The following is a 24,721-nucleotide window of genomic DNA, read 5'->3' as shown; positions in this document are numbered from 1 at the left end:
TGTTAAAAGAGCCTTTGTCTCTAATAGTCCTGTGCTCCCCTCTTCAGTCTGAGAGTAAGAGGGTATGCGGCGGGGGAAACGGGAAGCACTGAGCAGGTGAACCTTTCATGAGCTCTCACTGCATCTTCACCCTGGCAGTGGGAAGACACTGGATTTAAAGACATCTTTTTTAGGGGAAGGGCATTGACATAAGGTGGAGGGGGGCAGGTGTAGCAAGTAGAAGCAGAAACAAAACAGCCTGTCACCCCAACTCTAGTCACGCACATGGCTTCTAGGTAAAGGAGAGTTAAATCAGCCCTATAGGAAGGTCTCCTCCCTTATGCCTCAAGTCATTTAAAGGAGGGACGTGTGTGAGGTGTCTGGAAGGGCAGAGAAATCATAATCATCTACTAGGGGCTGGACTTCCTAGTTGAAATTCCTCCTCTACCTCCAGGCCTCTTCTATGGGTAAATGAATCAGATACCAGCAAATGAGGTTACTGTGCTCTTTAATTGCCTGGGCGGGTCAGGAGGGAAAGTCAGTCTGCCTGCACTGAGCCTGAGTGAAAACACTCGGGATCCAAACCCTTCCACCAGCCCTGCTCTGGGCCTCGTGCAAGGCTGTCCTCCATTGCTCCCTCTATATCTCATAGGCCCCCGGGTCCCTGACTGAAGGCAGTGTCTGAGACCAAAGACCATTACATGCCTTATCCTCAGAGAACTTGCTGGTCATGGAAGCAGGTACTATAGCAATAGTAAAACCACTAGAGAACTGCAGGGAGCTCCAGGCTCCCTCTCTTAGCACCAGGTAGTCATAATGGACCAGGGAGAGGCCAGGATGGGGAAGGAACATCCAGTGTTCGCTGAGGCCTGGGTGGACCCAGCAGAGTTTGGGCTGGTAGGACTAGGGCTAGTCCTCCTGGAGATGGGAACATTAACAATGAAGCAACTGATTTATGAATAAAAAGAGGATCCAGATCCAGACCGTCCCCGAGCCTGGCCCCTCTGTTGTTCTGGGAAACCGTGTATTCTGCTTCCAGGAGAGACCCTTACTATGGAGCTAAACACAGGCCTTTGACACACAAGGAAGCCTGGAGAAGAAATGAGAGCAGACGAGGACTCTGCCAGATCCCAAGAGAGTTGTTTGTGTTGGGTTTTGTTCAAGTAGAGCAGGCCTAACCTCAGCCAGGGCTTGCTTTTGGCTGTTCTCTCAGGGGCAAAGGCGCCCCATGTTTGCCTTCCTTACGTTTGATGCTCTGTAGTCCTTGTTTTCCTTAGGAGCAGCGATTATGTGACCACAAACCTTACTAAATTGAATACAATCCTGAGTATTCAGAAGAAGAAACAGTTCAGGACTCAGGGGAGGGAGCAGCTGGCTGGAAAGAAGGGCTCATGAATTCTGATCCCAGGGCTGCCATCTGGCATCGACCTGGGACAGCTCATTTACTCTCTGCCCTGGAGGCTCTTCCTAGAATCTCAGGGCCTGAATAAAAACAGACCTGTCTAGACTCTCAAAGTCAGTGCAATCCACAGGCCCCACTCTGCAGCCAGAGGCTGTGTTTATGTTCAGGGAGATTTCTCATGTTTTTCTTTGCTGTCTCCTTGCCCTTATGTCTGACTCCCAAGAGCTCCCCTGCCTTGGGTGGTTCATGCCTGGTACACATGACTGCAAGCCCCAGGTTGTCAGAAAGCACTCTGAACAGACGGAGGAGCAGAGCAGCACCCCCGACCTCCCTCCAAAGGGCTTTCTGGTGGTTGGGATGCCAGGCCAGCTCCCTCCCACTCCTCTGACACTTGACAGTAAGAGTTGGGCCTTACTCATATGGTGACAGGTGTGCTTGTCTGCAAGCAGAATCTGAGCCTGGCCTTTGAGTCATGTAGAAAGCTGTGTCTGTTCAGCTAGGAGTGATCAGTCTCCATGAGAAGGTGACTGAGAGTTGAGCTGCTGCTTCGACCATGAACCTTAAGTGAGTTTTTAACAAGGTCAAGCCTTCAAGTGAGCAAATGAGAGAAGGTTTGGGGGATTCCTACTTTGGCTGTTCTCCAAAATAACTTCCTGAAGGGCAGTCTTTCACCTACATAGATGAAGTGGTCCTACAAAAAGCATAGAATGCCTCCTCTGTCTGGGGCACTATTAGACAAGGCCCTGGCACCACCTGGCAGGCCACCAGCCTTTTGCCACCTTTCTGTTACAGAAATATCCTTGCTGCAGCTTCAAACCAAATAGAGGCAACCTGTTTGTCTGCTATCAGATAATGTCTGTTCCTTCTGCATGCTAGGCACTGGGAGGACGTGGTGGAGGCTGGCATGATCCCTGCTTTCCTGAATATTTGTTAAGCAAATAAATTATACAAATAATCATTAGAGTAAAATCTGACAACTGCATGAAAGAAATGTATGAGGGGAGGGACTAGGAGAGTATGTTGTAGAGGAACCTGGTGTTCATGGGAAGCTACTTTAAAAAAAATTATTTTTAGTTGCACTGGGTCTTCCTTGCTATGCATAAGCTATCTCTAGTTGCAGCAAGTGGAGGCTACTCTCTAGTTGCGGTGTCTGGGCTTCTCACTGCAGTGGCTTCTCTTGTTGTGGACGCAGGCTCTAGGGCATTCAGCCTTCAGTAACTGCAGGTCCCAGGCTCTAGAGCACAGCCTCGATAGTTGTTGCACACAGATTTAATTGCTCCATGGCTTGTGGGATCTTCCCAGACCAGGGATCAAACCTGTGTCCCCTGCATTGGCAGGGAGATTCTTAACCACTGGACCACCAAGGAAGTCCCAGGGAGCTATTTTTAAGGGGTGATGTGTCAGCTGAGCCATGAAGGACAAGATCTAGCCAGAAGGGGAGCAGGAGCAGGGTGGGATGGGGTTAGGGGAGGGGATCTTGGAGCTCTATTAGAAACCAAGAAGACCCGTGATGCAAAGCGTAGTAAGCCTGGGGAAAAGTGCCTGAGATGAGGTTGGGGAAACAGAAGGGAAGGCAAGTAACTGCTTCTTTGCCTTCATCCTGGTCTGAATAACTCCTTTCTGAAAAAGCAGGGAAGGGTAGTTGAGATCCACTCAAACTGCTATGGCATGCCCCCACGAGAGGCTGGTTCCATCTCCCTAGCTCAGGGCGCACTCACAAGAACACTCAGGAGAGGCTCTCGCCTGGGGTTCACACAAATAGAGTGATCCTCACAGCCCAGAGGAGGTGGGAGAGAGGAAGCAAGAACGACTCAACACCTACTTTCCGTACAAATCCTCTCTGTGTGTTTCTGCATGGCTTTGAACTATTTATTACTATATGACAGAAGCCATTTCCCTATTTAGATGGTTCTGCTGGGAATTCCACACCATCACCCCCACTCCTGAGGACGGAGATTTAAAAAAAAGTCATCTTCCAAGCTTTTATACTTGGATTTCAGAAACTAAATTACATTACTACGTCCGGTGAGACGGCGCCATTGCCTGTTCCTATCTGCGTGCTCCAGGCACTGTGAGGCCGATAACATCAGTGAGTCGAAGCAGCTCAATCCAGACAATTTGCAGCTGGCTGGAACTGGGCCAGAGGTGGGTGGGTGGCAAAATTATCTCAGAATCCAGAGCAGCCCAGGGTCGACTGTACTCTGCCACCCAGGAGTTTCCAATTCTTCCCACAGACCATCAGTTTTCCTACCTATACAGAAAGAACTTGTCCTAGTCCCAGCTACATGTAACAAGGAGTGGAGAATTACTCTCTTAAACATCGCAATAGGATAAAATCACCAGGGAGCCAATGCTTTGGTTTTCACTGGAGTGAAAGATAGAAGGGAGTAGGGAAAGAGTAGAGGCCATAATATGACAAGGCAGATTCCTACTGCCTGTGAAAGTATGTGTCCATATAGAAGCCCTGGTAGCTCAGTTGGTAAAGAATAGGCCTGCAATGCAGGAGACCCAGGTTTGATCCCTCTGTTGGGAAGATTCCCTGGAGAAGGAAATGACAACCCACTCCAGTATTCTTGCCTGGGAAATCCTATGGACAGAGAAGCCTGGCGGGCTACAGTCCATGGGGACACGACTTAGTCACTAAACCACCACCACCATAGAAGCCAAAGGGCTTCCCAGGTGGCACTAGTGGTAAAGAACCTGCCTGCCAGTGCAGGAGATGTAAGAGATATGGGTTCTATCCCTGGGTCAGGAAGATCCCCTGGAGGAGGGCATGGCAACCCCTCCAGTATTCTTGCCTGGATAATCCCATGGACACAGGAGCCTGGTGGGCTACAGTCAGGGGGTTGCAAATAGTCAGAGGAGACTGAAACAACTTAGCACACAGACATGGCACACACGGAAGCCAAAATGCTCCTGAAAAATGGTTATTCTGGGCTGCTTAGAAGCGGAGATGAGACTAACTTTGTAACTAACTTTCTGACTGCTATAAGGTTGTAGAGTGAAGAAAAAAGCATTATTCCCCTGACAGGGAATATAGGAACATTTGGAGCTTCCTTTATTATTGTAACCAAAATTTAGCCCTACAGAACAAATATTCCTTTCACAGCAAAAAATTTTCAGCTTGTTGGGTTGTTTCAAATGTATCAAATAGCATAAAACATTCCTTCAACTCTAGTAGCATTCACAGATCTATTTTTATAAATAGCCAAACACAGTCTCTTCATTTTCCAAACTTTTTTTTTTCTTTTTTCAAAATACAGTAGGCCTCCAAAGTCAAGGTTCAGGGAGAAGTCAGTCCAACTTCATTGGATTTGCCAGTCCTCTGCCCTAGCACAAGCATGGCTCTCCTATACTTCAGTGCCCTGGGCACTCTCACAGGTTCTGGCATTTGGTTGCAGAAGACACAGAAAGTAGGGTCTATTACATCCACTCTGTACTATGCCCTAACTTTTCTCACAGTTCAGTTCAGTGGCTCAGTTGTGTCCAACTCTTTGCAACCCCATGGATGGCAGCATGCCCGGCTTTCCTGTCCTTCACCATCTCCCGGAGCTTGCCCAAACTCCTGTCCATTGAGCTGGTGATGCCATCCAACTGTCTCATCCTCTGTCATCCCCTTCTCCTCCTGCCTTCAATCTTTCCTGGCATCAGGGTCTTTGCTAGAGTCAGCTGTTTGCATCAGGTGGTCAAAGTATTGGAGCTTTGGTTTCAGCTCCATCCTTCTAATAAATATTCAGGATTGATTTCCTTTAGGATTGACTGGTTTGATCTCCTTGCAGTCAAGGGACTCTCAAGAGTCTTCTCCAACACCACAGTTCAAAAGCATCAATTCTTCAGTGTTCAGCCTTGTTTATGGTCCAACTCTCACATCTATACATGACTACTGGAAAAATCATAACTGATTAGACGGACCTTTGTAGGCAAAGTAATGTTTCTGCTTTTTAATATACTGTCTAGGTTTGTCATAGCTTTTCTTCCAAGGAGCAAGTGTCTTTTAATTTCATGACTGCAGTCACCATCTGCAGTGATTCTGGAGCTCAAGAAAATAAAGTCTGTCACTGTTTCCATTGTTTCCCCATCTGTTTGTCATGAAGTGATGGGACTGGATGCCATTTTCTTAGTTTTCTGAATGTTGAGCTTTAAGCCAACTTTTTCACTCTCCTCTTTCACTTTCATCAAGAGGCTCTTTAGTTCTTCTTTGCTTTCTGCCATAAGGGTGATGTCATCTGCGTAAGAAGGGTGTCTGATTAGCAATTATTAATAAGTCAAGGAGTTCCCTGGTGGTCCAGTGGTTGGGACTGGGTGCTTTCACTGCCATGACCCGGATTCAATCCCTTGTTGGGGAACTAAAATCCTGCAAGCCACATAGTGTGGCAAAAAAAAAAAAAAAGAAAATTTTTTTAAGAAATAAAAAGAAGCTATAGTATGTTAGTGGAGAAGGCAAGGGCACCCCACTCCAGTACTCTTGCCTGGAAAATCCCATGGACGGAGGAGCCTGGTGGGCTGCTGTCTATGGAATCGCACAGAGTCGGACACGACTGAAGTGACTTAGCAGCAGCAGCAGCATCAGTTCAGTTCAGTTCAGTCGCTCAGTCGTGTCCGACTCCTTGTGACCCCATGTTAGAAATAAAACTATTAAAAAAATAAAGTCAAGCAGTTCTTTAGTTTTACCTTACTTTTGCCGAAACGTGTTATTGAAGGTATTCAGAATATGAAATCCTGATCACTAAATAATCATGGTCACTCAGAGTATAGGTTCTGAGACTGAGCTTCCGCTGGATGTTCATAGTTGATGGAGCAGGTATTCAGGTTCTAGAAAAATCTCAATGCAAGCTGTCCCCCTTGAATCCCTCTGCCCCAGATTCCTAGGCTGCTCTTATGAGGTCTGTGCAGGCTTCCTGCTGAAGGACTAGGAACCCAAGGATCTTTGCTGTTTTTGCCATCTCATGGGGGGGCATCCCAGGACTTGGGGCAACTACACACCCCTCTGCTTGCTGTTATTTTGAGGTTGGTCAGACCCCAGTCAGAACACCTTGCCTTCAGCTCACTCTTGCCCACACTTCCAAGAAACAGCAAATCTGCCCTGATCTCCGGACCATGGCTGGACTTCTCTACTGAAGGGTTTCTCTCTGTGGGGAGTCTCAAGCTTCCCAAAGATCAGACCCATAATTGTTGAGAACAAAGTTAAGTTTTTGCCAAAGTGTCAGCAAACCAAAGAACAAGCACTATGTCTTAAGTTCTTTTTCTGGATGTCCTTGAATAGCTCACCCTTCTCTGTTGGCTCTTTCCCCCAGTCTTAACCATCCCCTAGTCTCATTGTCCTTGTCAAGACCTCATCCTTCCCTGACACCCATGACATCAGCCTCCCCTTGGTCCCCTGTCTGTCTGACCACAGCTGTCAGTCTTCTACCCACCCCCTTTAGCTTTGGTGTTGGCCAAGTTCTTTCTTCCCACTTTCATATTTATAGTCACACATACACACACCCCTGCACAAAACAAAATCATTAAACTTACTCTTATTTCTGTTTCTCTGTTATCTGGTGGTATCACAATTCACTCAGGCACCTGAGTCAGGAAAAAACTTGGGAGTCATCCTAGCCAAGGTCTTTCCCTCAAACTCAGATGCAATCAGCCACTGAGTCCTGACAGTTTGACCTCGACGTGTTTTTCTTCTGCATCCCCTTTGCTCCAACCCCACTGACTGCCTTTTGCCACCTTTTATCACCTCTTGCAATGCCTCTGCCTCTGCCCTGCCTTTAGTTTGCGCATTCCTTCCTATTCTCCCACACCGCTCCCAGAGTGATCTACTTCTATAAATCTGACAATGGGCTTAAAGTCTTTCAATTGCTCCCCATTATTTCCAGTTAAAGTCCAAAGCCCTGAACAGGACGTACAAAGCCCTTCATGATTTTAAGCCTTCGTCCCATTCTAGTCCCATCATCTCCCACTTCACCCCTACTTGTAATATCCCAGCAAGATTGAGCCGTTCCTTCTGCCTGCCATATAGTCATGCGTGTCTTCTTCCCACTCCCTTTTCTTTTTTGTTATCTATTCCTTTCTTTTTTAAATTAATTTTTATTGGGATATTGTTGGTTTACAATATTGTATTAGTTTCTGCTATACAGCAAAGCAAATCAGTCATGTGTGTCCATATATCCCCTTTTTTGGATTTCCGTCCCATTTAGGTCACCACAGAGCACTGAATAGTTTCCTGTTCTCATTAGTGATCTATTAGTTATTTGTACATAGTAATGTATGTATGTCAATCCCAATCTCCTAATTCATCCCACTCCCCTCCTTTCCTGTTCCTTTCTTTGTCTGGTTCACATCTACCTCCTACTCATCCTTCATGCCTCAGCTTTCTTTGAAGAAGTCTTCCCTAATTCCCAAGAGTGGGATAGATACTTCTGTCTTATGTCCCTAAAACACTCACCACAAACTTCTTTCTGTTCTAGCCCTTCTCATATTATTAATATTAAAATTATCTGCGTATTCATTTACCTTACTTACTGGCCTATGAGCTCTTCATGGGCAAAGGCCATATCGTCTTTGTATCAGCAGCACCCAGAACAGTGCCTAGAATGTAATATAAAGTGCGGGACCTGAAATGAATGAGCAGCTGAGACCTTTTTGTCTCCCTTTCTTGTACTGCCCTCTGCATTCCTCTCATGGGTTCAGCACTCAGCTCTCAGGGATTTTTTCCTGCATGCTGCTTCCTGCCAGTCTCTCTCTCTCCATCTTGAGTTATTGACAGCTTCATGGCTCTAATACTTTCTTCTATGGAGAACTCATTGAGCAGGAGGCCGGTGATCAGAAAGCATGCATACCATTTTCTCAAGAGGAGCTCTGAAAGTGTGCAGAGCACTAGAGATGTGATTAAACTAGTGCCAGCCTTTGAAGTGCCTGCTTTACAAGACATCAGTCCTTCAGCTAAGTTCTAATGTATTGTTAATCTCATGACTTCATCTGATGTCTCTGAGGAGGAGCTGGGATATTTTAAAATGAGCAAATTAGATTCCAATCCTAGTGCTTCCACCTTCTAAGTGTGACTTTGAACATATTGCTTTATACAACCTGGTTCTTCATTTCTGAAACGGGAATATTTACCTTACTTGGTCTTTTCGGAGGATTAAATGAGACAACATACATAAAACACCTAGCACCATAACTATTCATAGAGCAGATGTTCAAGAGATAGTAGCTAAAAAATTTGATAAATTCCAGAAGAACCACACCTGGGCTAAGCTGTTCTGAGCAGCTCCCGGCCTGGCCCCAGCTAGAGGTCTTATCAGAGCTGCCTCCAACAGCAGCAGCTCTGCTGCTGTAGGTCCCTAATCTCCTCCCCCACCAAATCATCATCCTGTCTTCACACTAAGAATTAACCAGATTAAGGCTGGGGCAGAGAGCACTCTAAGGGGCTGCCCAGGCATGGTCTCAGTGTAGAGGGGCTGGCCTGCTCTTCAAAGTGTGGACCCTGGACTAAGAACACTGGTATCACCTTGGAGCTTCTGTGAAATGTGGATACTCATATTCATGTCCACTCCTGACCTACTGAGACCCTCCTGGGTAGCTCAAATGGTAAAGAATCCACCTGCAATGCTGGAGACCTGGGTTCAGTCCCTGGGTTGGGAAGATCCCCTGGAAGAGGGCACAGCAACCCACTCCAATATTCTTGCCTGGAGAATCCCATGGACAGAGGAACCTGGCGGGCCACAGTCCATAGGATTGCAAAGAGTTGGACACAACTGAGACTCTGACACTTTCACTTTCCAGACCTACTGAATCAGAATCTACATTTAAACAATATTCTCAGATGATTTATATGCACTTTACTGTTTAAAAAGTACCACTCTAAAGGTACATAGATATGCTCAGTGGTGTGGAAGGATATAAGCTGTACAGGTGTGTCAGAATGGTCTAGAAGAGATGAAGCCTGCTCAGATGTAATCAGAGCAAAGAAGGCATTCCTCAGAGAGATGGGCTGCAGAGCTCTAGGGAGCTCTTTGAGTAAGTGTTGATTATTTGTTGTTTCAGGGTCCCTACCTGTGGATGCCTCAGGATTGAGGTGGTAGCCTTGAGTTATCCATTCAGCATTACTGCACCAGCCAGGGAGTGACAGGTGGGCAGGGAAAGACTCCCTCCCACCGTGAGCCCGGGAAGTCCCTCTAGCAGGGACTCCACGATCATCTAGCTTTGCAGAGGAGTATTGTTTCCCTCTGCTAAGTCACTTCAGTCGTGTCTGACTATGTGTGACCCCATAGACGGCAACCCACCAGGCTCCCCCATCCCTGGGATTCTCCAGGCAAGAACACTGGAGTGGGTTGCCATTTCCTTCTCCAATGCATGAAAGTGAAAAGTGAAAGTGAAGTCGCTCAGTCGTGTCCGACTCTTAGCGACCCCATGGACTGCAGCCTACCAGGCTCCTCCACCCATGGGATTTTCCAGGCAAGAGTACTGGAGTGGGGTGCCATTGCCTTCTCCATGTTTCCCTCTAGAGATGCATAACCAGCAAATGGCTGTCTTCACAGCTGAGAACTTGCCTTGAGCTTGGGCTAGTGTAGAACCTCCCCTCTCCCTACTCTTCCACCACCATCTGACTTCTCTAGGGAGACTCAGATAGGGTTCACAAGTCTCTCCCTCCCTTCTCTGACCTCCTCCTCTCCTGGGCTAGGCCCTGAGCCCCCAAGTCACCTTAGCATCAACCTCCCTGCTGCACAAAACAGGCCTGGTGAAAGTGACTGCTGGGGCCAGTAAGGGTTTGTTTCACCAGAGCTACCGTATCCCTATCTTAGGACTGTGAATTCATGTTTGCCTTCCCAATGAAAACACTTTCCAGCCATCTACCTACAGCCTTTTACCCCTTCCTTATGGGAGAGTTGTCTGTGCATCTTGTGGTAAAGGAAAAGCCCCTGATGTACTGAGCCCCTTGCATCTCTGTACTTGACCCACAGAAACAGGGTGGACTGGGTGCCCTGTGACAGAGTAGGGGTTGTACTAGCAGCAGCATTAAAAAGTAGTGAGAATAGAGTCCTAGCCCTAGGGCTAAACCTCACCAATCATTGCTTTGAGTCCTCTTGCCAAAGTACCTGTTGACCTAAGAGCTGATCCTCTGCTTTGATCAAAGTAAAAGTGCAAATTGCTGTCATGTCTGACTCTTTGCCACCCCCTGGACTATACAGTCCATGGAATGCTCTAGGCCAAACTACTGGCATGGGTAGCCTTTCCCTTCCCCAGAGGATCTTACCAACCTAGGGATCGAACCCAGGTCCCCTGCATTTCAGGCAGATTCTTTACCAGCTGAGTCACAAGGGAAGCCCCCTGATCAGAGAAGAGCCTGACCCTCTTTGTCTGGGAGGATAAACAACCTCCACTGCCATCACCTTCTCTGTGCTCCCCCCGCCCTTCATGCATTCCTGCCTCTCATGCTCCTCTCTCTGCCTTGAACAGGCTAATTTGTGTGCCTGTCAATTCCCCACCTTTAGACTAAAGTCTTCTTGGCAAGAACCAGGTCTTGGTGTTTTTCTCTCCTCAAAATGCATTTTGTCCTGCCTGCCCCCTTGTTGGTCTTCAGTGAACATCAAATTGCTTTTTTTTTTTTTTTTGAACAAGTTGCAAGCATTAAGCTTCCCTGGTGGCTCAGACAGTAAAGAATCTGCCTACAATGTAAATTTGATCCCTAGGTCTGCAAGATCCCCTGGAGAAGGAAATGGCTACCCACTCCAGTATTCTTGCCTAGAGAATCCCAGGGACAGAAGAGCCTGGCGGGCTACAGTCCATGGGGTCTCAAAGAGTTGGACATTACAGAGTGACTAACACTTCACTTTCAAGCTCACCAGTGCTTAATTATTGGGATGACCAAAAAAAGGAAAGAACAGGGGACTGCTCTGGCCAGAGAGATGCAAGGCATCTTTATGAGCAAAAAGTGGTGCTTGCCAGGCATAATGGAGGCTGGAGAGTTAAGAGTCTGTAAGGCAGAGAAAAGGCAGAGGCAGGAAATGCCACAGAGGGGAGAAGCTACTTCATACCAGCCCTCCAAGTCCATTGTCTACCACACACATGAAGCTCTTTACTCTTCCAAGACCAGAGGAAAGGGGTCAGAGATGGCAGCCCTGGGAAGACATCCCAAAGACTTTCAGATGACTGCTTTCTTGGGAAATACAGGAGTCCAGAAGAGTTATGAGCCAGTGCAGGCTTGGCTCAGTCTCTTGAGTAATGGAAGCTTATCAAACATCCTCAAGTGAGATTTGGAGCCAAGATCCAGATGAAGATCCATCCACAAGTAGTCTGGCGCAGACCAAATGTCAATGTTTGTTGACATTTCTCTTGTTTCAGCTCCCTACCATGTGCAGGGATAAGGGACCAGTCTCAAGGACTCTCCAACCAAATGCCCTCTATCAATTCCTTGGCAGCATCTCTCCTTGGTGTTCCGTGCCTCCTTCCTTACATTGGGGAACTAGAATCCACATCCTGGAAAGAAACCAAAGGGTCCTCTGGACCACACTCCTTAAAGCCCTATTACCCCTGAATATCCATCCCCTTCTTTGCCTCCTTTGGACCCTGTCCAAGTAGAAGGCCCTTAGAACCGCAGATCCCTTGGCCCCTTTAACTCCCTTGATTTTGATCGATTTTGGAATCATTTCTATGCAAAGTCTCATCTCCAAAGTCTGTGTTGGCTGAAACTGAATTAAATAAGAGACGGGACTGCCTCCTTCTCCACTGCCTACCCTCATACCATCTTCTTCTGCCTCAGGCCCTACCAGTTAATCTCTTTTTTCCCTCATTTTTTCCTATTGTGGTAAAACAAATATAACATAAAATTTATCACTTCAACCATTGTTGATCTACTTTTTAAAAGAATTTTACACCTTCACCCCTTTCTCCATTAAGTGAGATGGCCTCTCCCTAAAGAGGTTGAAATAGGAGCGGTGACGGGGGAGCAGGAAGTGGGACTCAAAAACATTTTGGTTCACCAGACTGTAGAGGCTAAGACCTGTGTCTCTGCCCAGTCCAAGGTAAGACAGGAGCCTGCTTAATATCTGGCTCAGAGGATGAGCTTGGGGATAGGGATGAAGTTCAAGGACTAGGCCAAGTCAAGCCTCCCGGAGGAACCAAGGTTTCTCAATTTCTGGCCCTGCCCCTATCTCCTGGGTCAGGAGGCTCATCCCTTAGGCCTTTTTGCAGAGGCTTCCCCCAAGCCACTGTTTCTATCTAATTGTCCCTGAGTTAGGCATTTGCCCTATCTCCCAGACAAAGGCTTTTTGTTCATAGGATTTCCAGGTGCATAGGAACAACAGAGCATCAATCTAGGATGAGCAGCCCTAACCACAGAGAAGGCAAAGCAGGATTCTAAATCATTTTAAAAATTCACAGGTCCCTTGTCTCCCCCAAATGAATCTGGGGCTTCCCTGGTGGCTCAGTGGTAAAGAATCCACCTGCCAATTCAGGAGACACAGTTTAATCCCTGGTCCAGGGAGACCCTACCTGCCTCAGAGCAACTAAGCCCATGCACCACAACTACTGAGCCCTCTCGTGATTACTGAAGCCCAAATGCCATGGAACCATGTGCTCAGCAACAAGAGAAGTCATTGTAATAAGAAGCCTGCACACTGCAACTAGAGAGTAGCCCCTGCTCGCCATAACTAGAGAAAAGCCTACGCAGCAACAAAGACCCAGCATAGCCAAGATAAATAAATGTAATTTTCTTTTTATATGAATCCAATTCTTTGCCATCCCAGTGCTAGCTTTGTATCTTTCACCATGCTTTTCTCTCCTGTTTCTGAGTAGCTATTTTTGAAAACTAAATAATAGGTAAGGGAGTGGGAGCTGCCTATCTTTCTGAAATAACTCCAAAGCCATTTTGGTTCATTGTCTCACCCCAAATCTGAAAGCAAGAGAGACCTCCTCAGTGAGGTTTGCCTCCTGGACCTGCAGCTTCAGTCCCAGTGCCTGCAGCTGATGTGCACGGGCCAGGGACCAGCTGAAGCATGGCAGCCAGCTACCTGACAGTACAGTGCTCCATGTAGAGCCTTGGCCAAGCTGCAGTGTAATAGTCTTCTCTCCTTTTGTTCTTAATCAGTAGCTTCAAGTCAGGAATATTTTGTCTGGCAGGTGATGCCCAGAGGAAATTCTATTCTTTGAAAGAAGATTCCCCAGAGGGAACCAGGCAAATAGGACTAGAGAAGAGCTCTCTTGGAAAACAGTTAGATAGATGTGATGACCTGAAATACCCTGGTACACAGTGAAAAATAAAATACTAAAAAACCAGCTATAGCTATTGGTTGTGACTAGAAGCTTTGTAAATTGGAACAATCCTCTGGGAAAGCAGTTTGGCAGTATGTATCAAGAATCTTAAAATCATTCACACTTTTTGGTTTATAATAGTGCAATATTGCAAACCCTAAATGTCCAAAATAAGTGAAGGGTTAAAAAGTTATTGTATGTCCCCTTTATGGATATCATGTAGCCATTAAGCTGATGGTTAAGAAAACTATGTAAAAATATGGAGAGTTGAATATGCCCTAATACTAATTTTTTAAAATATAGAATATAAGATACAGTATGTTTTTCTTGAGAGTCCCTTGGACTGCAAGGAGATCCAACCAGTCCATTCTGAAGGAGATCAGCCCTGGGATTTCTTTGGAAGGAATGATGCTAAAGCTGAAACTCCAGTACTTTGGCCATCTCATGCGAAGAGTTGCCTCATTGGAAAGACTCTGATGCTGGGAGGGATTGGGGGCAAGAGGAGAAGGGGACGACAGAGGATGAGATGGCTGGATGGCATCACTGACTCGATGGACGTGAGTCTGAGTGAACTCCGGGAGTTGGTGATGGACAGGGAGGCCTGGTGTGCTGCGATTCATGGGGTCGCAAAGTGTCGGACATGACTGAGCGACTGAACTGAACTGAACTGATGTTTTTCTTTAAATGTTGTTCTATGAATAATTATTAGCAGATACTTTCTGATTATAGTAACAAAATCCAACTCAAGCTAGTTTAAGCTAAAAAGGTAACTAGACTGTAAGGACACTAGATTTTCTCCTAATACAAGAGGACAGGCATGTAATCAAACCTTAGAGGGACAGGACAAGTTCTAGAACCAGAACCTGAAACCTAGGGAAGACTTTCTAGCTCTTGTGTTTCTTCTTTCTGAACATCAGCTTTATTCTTGTCTCCCTGCCAGTGACCTTCTCTGCTACCTAATCTATAGTCTTAAGCTTCACGTCTCCTCATAGAAGCCCCACTTCCCAATTCTGGGGGATGCTCTGATGGGCTCCACCTGGTGTAAGCAAGGACGGGACCCCACAGACCCAACAATGTACCTACCTAGAGGCCCACACCTGTAACCATGAGGACAGGCAAAACACCAGCTCCTAGAGAGGGAAACCCCTTAGTGTTGCTACTGTAGTATACATAAAAGACTCAGATACACTAGAATGTTAACAAAGATTGCCTCAAAGTGGTAAAACTAAATGTGATTTTTTAATTTTAGCATGTGTCTCTTTATAATAGAAAAATCTATTAAACTCGCCATGGCTAAAGTTGTTTCTAGCCATGGGTCTCTGCATTTTGGTTCTCCCAATGACAGTCACCACAAAGCTACTAAAGCTTGGTGGGTGGTGCTTCTTTTGGGGAATGAATTCCATCCTAGGAGCTGTTTAAGGAAACAGAAAATCTTCAGCTATACACAAGACCCCCTTGAGTTATTGAACTCTAGCCCAGCCACAAGAATCCTTTCAGCTTCCTTCTAGGGAGCTTTGCTTCATCCCATAATGCTCTGCAGAAGTGTGGTGTATGTGGAGAAGGTGTGTTTTCTTCCCTACTACCAGCACCCAGTCCAGAGCTGGAAAGGAGTGGCCACTCAGTATTGACTTTGTTTGAATTGAGTCTTCTTATAGAGAAAAACCTTGAAGAGTGAAGAGATTTAGACTGATAAGAGAGGCCTCCTTGAACTAGGCAGGGTCCTCTGACCCCTTTCTCAAATTCAGGCTTCATAGACTTCCCTAGCTTTTCTGTTCTTCACCCCCGCCCTTGTAAGAGCTACAAACAATATTTGGAGAGACTGTCTCCGTTATGTTTCCCTGACCGCCTTCCAGATATCCCCCAAAAGACCTTACTCCTAACAGAGGTCTTTGTCCTTCCCTATAAATGGGGCCCCTAAGGGTCTTAATATGTCCTGAAAGGATAGGAGTCCTGGCCAGTTGCCTGGCAGAAATGCTAGCAAAGAGGGAGACAGGGGATAAAAGTGGGAGCTCCCCAACCATGGTACTCACAGGACCTCAGATCCTTCTCTGGAGTAGGAACTGTCATTGGCCAAATTATTCTCATGTTGAGCCAGAGAGGGATGGGAATGCCTTAGAGGCTGAATGGACAGCCATCTGCAGGGAAGCTGAGAGGTTTAACCAATGCCTAAACTGCTACTGAATATTCTTGGACTGGACGTTAGGTTTCTGCCAAGCCATGGGCATTGGACAGAAAGGCATAGAGTTGCATTCTTTTGGATCTCCCTCTATAATATTGAGACTAAACATGCTTATTACCACATACTGCCAAGGGATGTTTTGGGGGAATGGCATAACTCTTCAGGGAGCCACAGCCTCAGGAAGTTTCTGAGCTGAACCACTTGTGACAGAAACAGAGTTGGTCTTTGATACCCTATCTTGCAGTCTCTGCCCATCAGAGAGTGGCCTGAGCTCCAGATCACCCCATTTTCCTTTCCTTCTCAGTACTACCTGTCCTCCTGGCCCTGTTCCTTTTCCTGCTCTAAGTCTGTTCTACTTTCTCCCAGGGGAACTGAACAGAGTACAGACATGACTATTCCAGAGGTAGCCTTTCAGCATTTAATAACTCAGAACTGCTTCCACCAGCTCCCTCCTAAAACTAGAGAAAAATTCATGTGCGTTAGGCAAAGAGAGGTTAGATAATGTTGATACAAGCACTTTGCCTCTTCATACCTCATTCTAAATCCATTTCATTTTCCATCTTCCTGAAAATTAGTGCTTGAAGGTGAGGACAGAGGTTACCTTTCCTGTGGGAAAGTGAAAATTGAATCATGTTGTTACCTTGAATCATCTGTGTTCAGTCCATTAGACAAAGGCAAAATTGTTCAGCACCACGGAGAGTGCCTTTCATCCTGAAGGCAAGATCAAGAGCTGGTGAAAGTTGAGGATTTGTAGCTGAAACCCCTGCCAGTCTGGTCTGCTTCCACTCCTATCCAGCCACCAAGAGTCCCTCTTTTCCTAAACCCCTTAGCATTTTCCCCCTTCTTTTACTTAACTAGGCTTTTAGAAATGAACTCCCTTAACTTTCCCCCCACCTTTCTGTCTCCATGTTATCTGCATCCTCCACCTATTTTCACCTCCCTTCCATTTCAGCAAGGAGTGTTCCTCCTCTTATCTGATTCTGGTTCTATCTTCTCTTGACTCCTCAAAGACCATAGTCCATCAAACATCTCCCTTTCTACTCAATTTTCTTCCCCTCAATGTGAAACAGTGGTCATGTGTTCCCTCCCTTCAAAGAATCCTTCAACTCCAAAACTCTCTGACTGGCATTCATTCTCACTCTGTCTTCTCAGTTTAGCTCCTTGAGAGAACAGCCTGTGTTCACTGTTTCTACTTCCTCATCTCCTATTCCCTCCTACATCCCTTGTATTCTGGGCTCTGTTCTTACCATTCAACCAAAACTCTGTTTGCTGAGGTCACCTATGACTTCCTCACTTCTAAATATTATCTTTATCTTATGGAATCATGTATTAGTTTTGACACTGTTGATTTGTTTCACCTGAAAACTGCTTGAATATCTTCCTGGATCTTTTTCTACATCTTGTCTTTCTGCTCCTACTCAGTCTTCTTCTTCCACTCATTTCCTAAGGTTGGATGCTCTCCAGGACTCTATTCTTGGTTCCTGTCTGCTTCACTGTGCTTGTTCTCCCTGAGGTTATTCTCCTCTGTGGGCTTCAATTACCATCAGTCCACAGCTCTTCCTTGAGATCCTGAACCTCAATTCCTACTGACTAATGATGTCATCTAGTGTCCAAAAGACACTTCAAAGCTCAACCTGTCCCAAACTGAGCTCATCTGGTTTTCCCTGACCATAGTTATGCCTTCTCCTGCATTGTCTGTTTTAATAATTACTACAAGCATCCCTTTCCCAGTTACCCCACACAGAAAACTAGGAGTGTCTGGACTCCTTCTACATTTTATCTCTGAGATCTGCCACTCTACTCTCTTTAACATCCTCCTTTATGGCTTTTTATCTTCTGCTTAGTTCAGGTCTCTGTCATCTCTTGCTGGCACTGTTGCAATAGTTCCCTAAATCCCAGTCTCATTTCCTTCCCACAAATCTTGTACATGACTTTTAGAGTGTCCTTCTCCATCTCAAATCTCATCATGTTACTCCCCTACTCAAGGCTTCACTGGCTCCTCTGCCACCATCTTCTGAGTAAAGAACAAAATCAAGGCCCATCTTCCACCATCATCTGAGCCCTGCTGGCCCTGCAACTTTATTTCCTGTCACTGTTCATCATCATACCTTCTAGGTTTCCACTGTAGCAAAATATTGACTGTTTCTTGAATGTGCAATGCTAGTTTCAGGCTTCTGAGCCTTTGCAGATGTTCCCTGAACATCCTTCCTCTTAAGATAACTGGGAAACTGATGTTTGGAGATCTTTTCAAAAGTCCTCCTCTGGGAAGTTTTCTCTGACCACCCTCCCTTTGTCCCTTTCCCTCTACATTTATGGCTCTTGTTACATTTACTGATAATTACCGGGAGCTCCTTAAGAATGGGTCTATTTCTATATATCTTGATGAGCCCCAGGCTGACCGCTGATAACTGAGGGAAATGCAGCGTAAGGAAGTGAGGAGAGAGAGGAGACAGAATGCTCCCTGATCAGGCCCCTCCTCACCCTGTTGAGTGAGCATCTCTTCCACAGATATCTCCCCACATAAGCCAGGCCCCAACCTGGGTGGTGACAGGCCTGCTGCTGTGGATTGGTCACTGCCAGAGTACACTGTTCATGGCTGTGTGTCCCACAGAGCCTGTACTAATAAAAGCCTCATAGCTATACCACACATAGAGTGTGCTGGATGTAGTATATATACTAAAGTGGAAGTGAAGTCATTCAGTCATGTCCGACTCTTTGTGACCCCATGGGCGGTAGCCTGCACCAGGCTCCTCCGTCCATGGGATTTTCTAGGCAAGAGTACTGGAGTGGGTTGCTATTTCCTTCTCCAGGGAATCTTCCTGACCCAGGGATCGAACCCAGGTCTCCCGCATTGTAGACAGACGCTTTATCATCTGAGCCACCAGGGAAGTCCTATATATATACTAAATACTACTCTAAATGCTTGCATATTAAGCACTAGATTACATAGTCTCACTTTATCCTCACAGAAACCTTTGACATAGGTATTAGTATAAGCCCCACTTTACAGATGTAGAAACTAAAGCCCAGATCACATAGCTAGTGTTATAAATGGAGGAGCCAAGATTTTTTTTTTAAAGAGTAGTCTAAGTGGTAATTTGTTGAAGCTAGTAATTTGTTTGATAGGTACCCAGGATCTCACTATACTGTTTTCTCTGTTTTCATGTAAATTTAATAAGTTCTATAGTAAAGCATTTTTAAAAGATTGGGCTAAATCAATGTGTTTTAAACTCCCTCCCCCACCTTTCTTTTAAAGCAATAAAACCTTTTCTTCAACCAAAATCTTGCAGAAAGACTCCTATGTAAGTGAAATCAAAATGGATCTATTCTGGGGATTTCCCTGATGGTCCAGTGGTTGGGAATCACCTTGCAATGCAGGGGATGCGGGTTTGATACCTGGTCCGGGAACTAGGATCCCCTGTGTTGCAGAGTAGCTAAGCCCTGTGTGCCGCAACATGCCTATGCACCACAACCAGAGAGCCCACGCACCGCAATGCAAGATCCCACATGACACAGTGGAATCCCGTGTGCCACAGCTAAGACCTGATAAAGCCAAATAAATATGTAAAAATGGATCTATTCTAGTTTTAGGGAAGCCAGACCCCCTCCTGTTGCTCTCCTTTCGCACTCAGCCCTGCCCAAGGCCCAGGGTTCAGGAAACACAGTTGAATAAAAATCACTGGACCAGACTAACTCTGAAGATTCTTCTGGTACTTCTGCCTTCCTCTAGTTATATTGGTTTTGTGCTGGTCATTAGCTGATTTATTCCATCCCAGAAACAGTGAGATTGAGCTATTAATCATCTCCATAGTCTTTGGAGAATTTGCGTGCAGGGTTGTAGAAACATGCGCTGCTGTTAGAGATGCATTTCAATGTCTGTCTCTGCTGAGTGTTTATTAATAACCTTGCTAATCACCACTCTAGTTTCTGGATCTAGCTAACTCCTGTCAGATGTCCTTGGGGGGCATTTTAAATTTTCCCTGATTTCTTCGAGCCAGATGCTTCCTTCTGCCTGGATTCCTCTCTGATACTTGTATTCATGAATATTTCACATCTAATCTCCCTGATTATATTTCCATGTGGTGGTCATGGTGCATTGGCTGCACTTCCCAGGAAAGACATACAGGAAGCCCACAGTGAAGGCTTGAGTTTGCAGGCACAGTGCCAGAATCTTTGTTCCTGCCTCAAAGTTGGCCTTCCATCAAGGACAGTGATGGGGAAACGCTGAATGGGACCTCATAGTCTAGGGCTTTACATGCTGGCTCTTGACCTAAAGGGATTGGCAGTGTCACTCAGGAATCCCAGTGGCCTTAGGGAACACATGTGGGTCCCTGTGACCAGAGTCACTCAACAGCTTCCCACTCAGGCCCCATCCTTCCTGCACTGGCCCCCTCCAGTGTTGCCACCCAGGACCTCCAGCCTGAGAAAAGACACTCTGATGGACTCATCTGCATCAAGGAGAGAAAAGTTAGCCACAAACGCCCAAGCACTTGAGTTCTTGAAGTTAACTGTGGGAGAAAGCAGAGGTGATGGTCAAAGAGGCAAGATGAGCCAGGGGGCATAGTGTCCTGGAAGCCAGGGGAGGAACCCTTTCCAAATGGACATAGTGTGTGTGACATGTGACAAACACTACAGAAAGAGGAAAGGAAATTAGAAATCTGCCAGTGCATCCCTGGGAGGGCCCCACAGGCACGTTTGTGGGTTCTACCTTTGAGAAGCCCTCGCTCAGGCGGCCTTGGGAGTGAGCGTCCCTGCAGCCTAGTGCTCACCGGCTGGTCTCCATGTCCCCTGCAGGCAGCACTGTTTTGACCACAGAGAGACATGGATGGGTCACTAGAGGCCTCCTTCTCCAGGGCAGCAGGGGACAGGTGCTGCCAGAGATCAGTCTCCCAAGGAGGAGACGAGCCAGGGAGGCAGAGGATGAAGGACGTGGAAAGACCAGTGGCTTGGGAGGTTGCCTGGGATGCATGCACTGAGCCCCCAGTCCCCCAAACCTGTTCTACCCTTCTGTCCCATTCCCTGACAGCTAAGGCTGGGAATCAGAGAAGAGGACACAGGCCCGGGTTCTGCCCTCAGGAACTCACAAACCACTGTGGCAACACAGCCCACCCAGGCCTTGCACTCTGGATGGCCTAAAGAAACACAGACAAGGCCAGGATTTCCCTCTAAAACATTCTAGACTTTTCCCTTTTCCTTTAGTGGCAAGCATGTTTTCATCCCCCCTGCTTCATTCTAAAGGGAAACTAAACCACCATAATGGCTGCATAGCCTTCCTTTAACAGTCACCAGAAGCCACTCAGATCCCTGGGCCTGGCCCCACAGGGCCCATCCTCCAGCATTCTCCCTGCCTCTCTGTCTGCTCTCCGTGTCCCCAGAGGCAGAATAGGCACAGCCCTGGAGCCTCTCTGCAATCCTCTGACCTTAAGCTTACCACTCTGTGACCCTAGGTGGATGGTTAGGATGGCAGCATCCTATGTCCATGGCTGGTTATCAGTTCCTCAGGGAGAGGGTGAATGACTCCAGCACCTTCCAACTGACTGAGGCAGAGTAGGACAAGGCCCTGGATCTTGTAGCAGAGATTTAGGGGTGTTCTGGAGAGAATAGTGAGGCTAAAGTAGGACTTGGAGCAGCATAACACCCATAGCAATGGGAAGAAGTCGGTAAAGAGGGCAGTGAGGGAGACCAAAATGGTTCCAGACCCTGGACAATGCACAGAATGCATGCTGTCTTGTCATCTGTAGTGTCCAGCCCTGTCTGGGCAACACAGGATGAGCTGGCCACCGGCTGACTTGCCATTGTTTGTCTTCTCACCTGCCATTCCAAGCCAACCATTCAGGTTCTCTCGGGAGACACTCTTTAGGATCCATCTGTGAAATGGAGACGTTCTCACCAGAACTGCATGGCTACAGCCTGGAAGTCTAGCCTGGCTCAGCCAGTTAGTTCTCTGGATCCTGGGAAGGGATCAGCCAGAGCTGGGGAAACAGAGGAAGAAGGCCCGTCTCAGGGAGCACCTGCTCAGACCTTAATCCAGACTTAAACTCACAGGAACCTAGAAAGATCTTTCTAAACAAGGCAGGGCCCTAAGGAGCATGGCGACTAGTATGGGAGGCAAGAGAAGGTCCTGTGGGTTTAAAGAATCACAGTAGGCTTCCTGGGGGTGGCAGATGACATGGGACTTAAAGGACAGACACCCAGATGGGTGTAAATGGGGCCGAGATCCTGGGCTCTTCCACCCAGCTCCCGATCTTCCTTCCGTGGTAGACGGGTCTATCCCTCCCTTCCTGAACGCCACCTGCTGCCAGGGAGAAATACCCACAGAGGACAGGTGAGAACAGCCCCCTGTGTTCACCTCCTAACAGCTCCCTGTCCCCCTGCTTTCTCCCCCAGGACCCAGCCGCCGCCTCCATCTCAGACGGAGACTGTGACGCCCGGGAGGGTGAGTCAGTAGCCATGAATTACAAACCATCCCCGCTCCAAGTGAAGCTGGGTGAGTGTGTCTGGGGGGTGAGGGAGATGTTGGGCGTGGACAGGCAAGGTGCGCTGGGCTGGGTCTGCAAAGAGGTACAGCTCAGGCTAGATAATTCTAAGACTCTAGCCACGAAGTCACTGGCACCACCAGGTACCTTCTCTCCTGCAAGGCCAAGAGGGAGGTGATAATTCTCTACAGACGCCCAGAGCTCTAGAGGCATCTCTAGGGCCCAGAAGGTTCCAGGTGTTCTGGAGCATAGCTGCAGGAACCCCAGAGAGAGGGTCGGAAGCCCCATCAGACACTGGACCAGGTTGAGAGGAAGCTGCCTTAGAAGTGGGCATCAGTTCCTGTGTCTGAGGGCAGAAAGGAGTGAGGCTCCCGAAGCCTGGAACCTGGCTCCTCTCCCCTAGAAGCTGAGCCCCTCTCTCCCTTCCTAGTCAGCCTATCTGGATATCTCCGGATCTTGTTGGCTCCTGTTTGGAGGAACTTTCCCTTAGTTTCTTAATAAACCCAAAGCTCTCCTGGCTTCCCAGGGTCACCTTGGGGGTTTATCTCACGTCCACTCCAAAGTCAGTTTATGCTGCCGCCCGATCCTTTGAGCCACCTCTCTCCCAGTCACTGCCCAGAGCTCCTTCAGCTGCTGCACTTGCTTTACCTCCCCCCAAACACCACCTCTCTCCCTCAGGGACCATCTCACTCACCCAAGGCTGCCATACATAACAGACTTCTAATTTTTAAAAAATGGTTTCACTAATTTTGAGCGTATACAAATTTTCTTCTCTGATTTCTCTTCTCTTTCAAAAAAATGATTTGTTAAAAGCACTTTCTTCCTTCTAGACTTTTTGAATGGCTTTAAAATTTAATATACTTTTTAAAAAGTGCAATGGATTAGATTATGCTATTAGTATAAAAGCATGTTTCTGTTTCTTAGTTTTAAGGTCATTTAATGGAATAAAGATCACAGCACCGTGAAAAAACAAAAAACAAACAAAAAAAATGGTTTCAGGAATTCCTGGCAGTCCAGTGGTTAGGACACTTCATTTCCACTGCTGAGGGCCTGGATTCAGTCCCTGGTCAGGGTACTAAGATCCCACAGGCCATGAGATGCAGCCGTCAATAAATAAATAAACAATTTGTTTTCATGAGTGAAAATATAGCTCACACAGTACATCCAGGAAAGAGTTAACAATTAAATGCAGGCCATGACCATCCTTCAGAACTTCTCTGCCATCCCGGCTGCACTCCTGCTCATCTTTCTCCCCAGGCTCCAACTGCCCATCAAATACTGGGCCCTCTCCTTAGTCCTGAGAAATCTGTTTCAAACCTTGCTCTGCAGCTGCCAGGACACCTTTTCAGAGTCCTGTTATATTATTCAGCTTTTCTTTTTTCCTTTTAACTTGCTTTTCTCCTTCCAGACCAAATCCAGGGAGCCCCTCAGGCTGTTTTTCTAAACAAGAGAACAGTCCTCTCTGTGGAATTTATTCGTCTTCCCAGGACAGGACACCAGACTCAAACTGCAGCCAGTTTATTTGCTTATTATTGTTTAATTTAACAACACAAGTATTTAACAAGTATAACTTCTTTACTCTTTCCCGTCATTTTCTCCTCAGAGATCATCATTCCAAGCGTTTTGTTTTTGGTTTTTAGTTTTTTCTAGTTTTATTTTATATTTAAACACAAGTGGTATCATACTGTCCACATTTTCTGAAATTTTTTTCTTTTTTGTTTTCTGATTAACGTCTTAGAGCCCCTTCTAAAATATCAATATATAGAGAATGACTTCTTTTAATAGTTGCATTGTAGTCTGTAGTTTGCTTTTGCAGTTTATTAGCATTTTTTCACTGTTTCAAACAATTCCAGCATGCTTTTAAAAACAACGTTTTCCCCGCTGACCATTGTATTACCACCACAGCTCCTCTAGAAAAATTCACAGCCTTATCCCAGTTGCACTGAGGAGAGTCCCCACCAGGAACTTATAAGGCAAATTGCACCCCCTAGAGGCTTGGGGTGGTAATGGCAGCTGCCTGCGGGGAAAGGAGGTGGAGGTGGGTTTGAGGGCGTGAGACAGATGAGCAGGGCAAAGAAAGAGGGTTAGAGAGTGGGAGATGAGAGACATGGAGGTCGAGAAAATTCCAGAGTACAGTAGCTATAAATGCCCATCCCATCCTTCCTCTCTGGAACTTGTTGTTTTGTGAGAGCTTTCCCCTGGCAGTCCTTTTGCCGGTATCGGAGCTGCTGTGAGGAGGAGGAATGGGTAGACAGGCCTCCTGTAGGGCCCAGGCAGAAACTGACATCTGGTAGCAGAGCCACACACCAGGCACTGGGTCCCTTGGTTGCCAGTCCCATGAATCTGGTAGGTTCTAGAGCCTCGGAGAATCCACAGGCTGACCGAGGAGTCAGAAGTAGTCTCGGCAGAGGGCTCCCCCAGCCTGCTGCCCTTACCCTGCCTGCC

At 46.8% G+C, this 24,721-nt stretch overlaps 1 protein-coding gene across 4 annotated transcripts in view; it reads left to right on the top strand.

Moving 5' to 3' along the window:
- FAM219A (family with sequence similarity 219 member A) overlaps nucleotides 1-24,721 on the top strand; it is a 61,461-nt gene that overhangs the window by 29,612 nt on the left and 7,128 nt on the right. For 2 of the 4 annotated variants that reach the window (XM_027550046.1, XM_027550045.1), the window contains exon 2: nucleotides 22,188-22,287. In XM_027550046.1, the coding sequence (XP_027405847.1) occupies nucleotides 22,188-22,287 (100 nt within the window). The remainder of the gene's footprint in view (nucleotides 1-22,187; nucleotides 22,288-24,721) is intronic. The other 2 variants (XM_027550048.1, XM_027550047.1) reach the window with 1 other exon arrangement.

The sequence above is a fragment of the Bos indicus x Bos taurus genome, chromosome 8, assembly GCF_003369695.1.
Source record: "Bos indicus x Bos taurus breed Angus x Brahman F1 hybrid chromosome 8, Bos_hybrid_MaternalHap_v2.0, whole genome shotgun sequence".
In the NCBI taxonomy this organism is placed as follows: Eukaryota; Metazoa; Chordata; class Mammalia; order Artiodactyla; family Bovidae; genus Bos; species Bos indicus x Bos taurus.
Note: the sequence above shows the minus strand (reverse complement) of the source record. Positions and strands in the feature narration are given on the sequence as shown.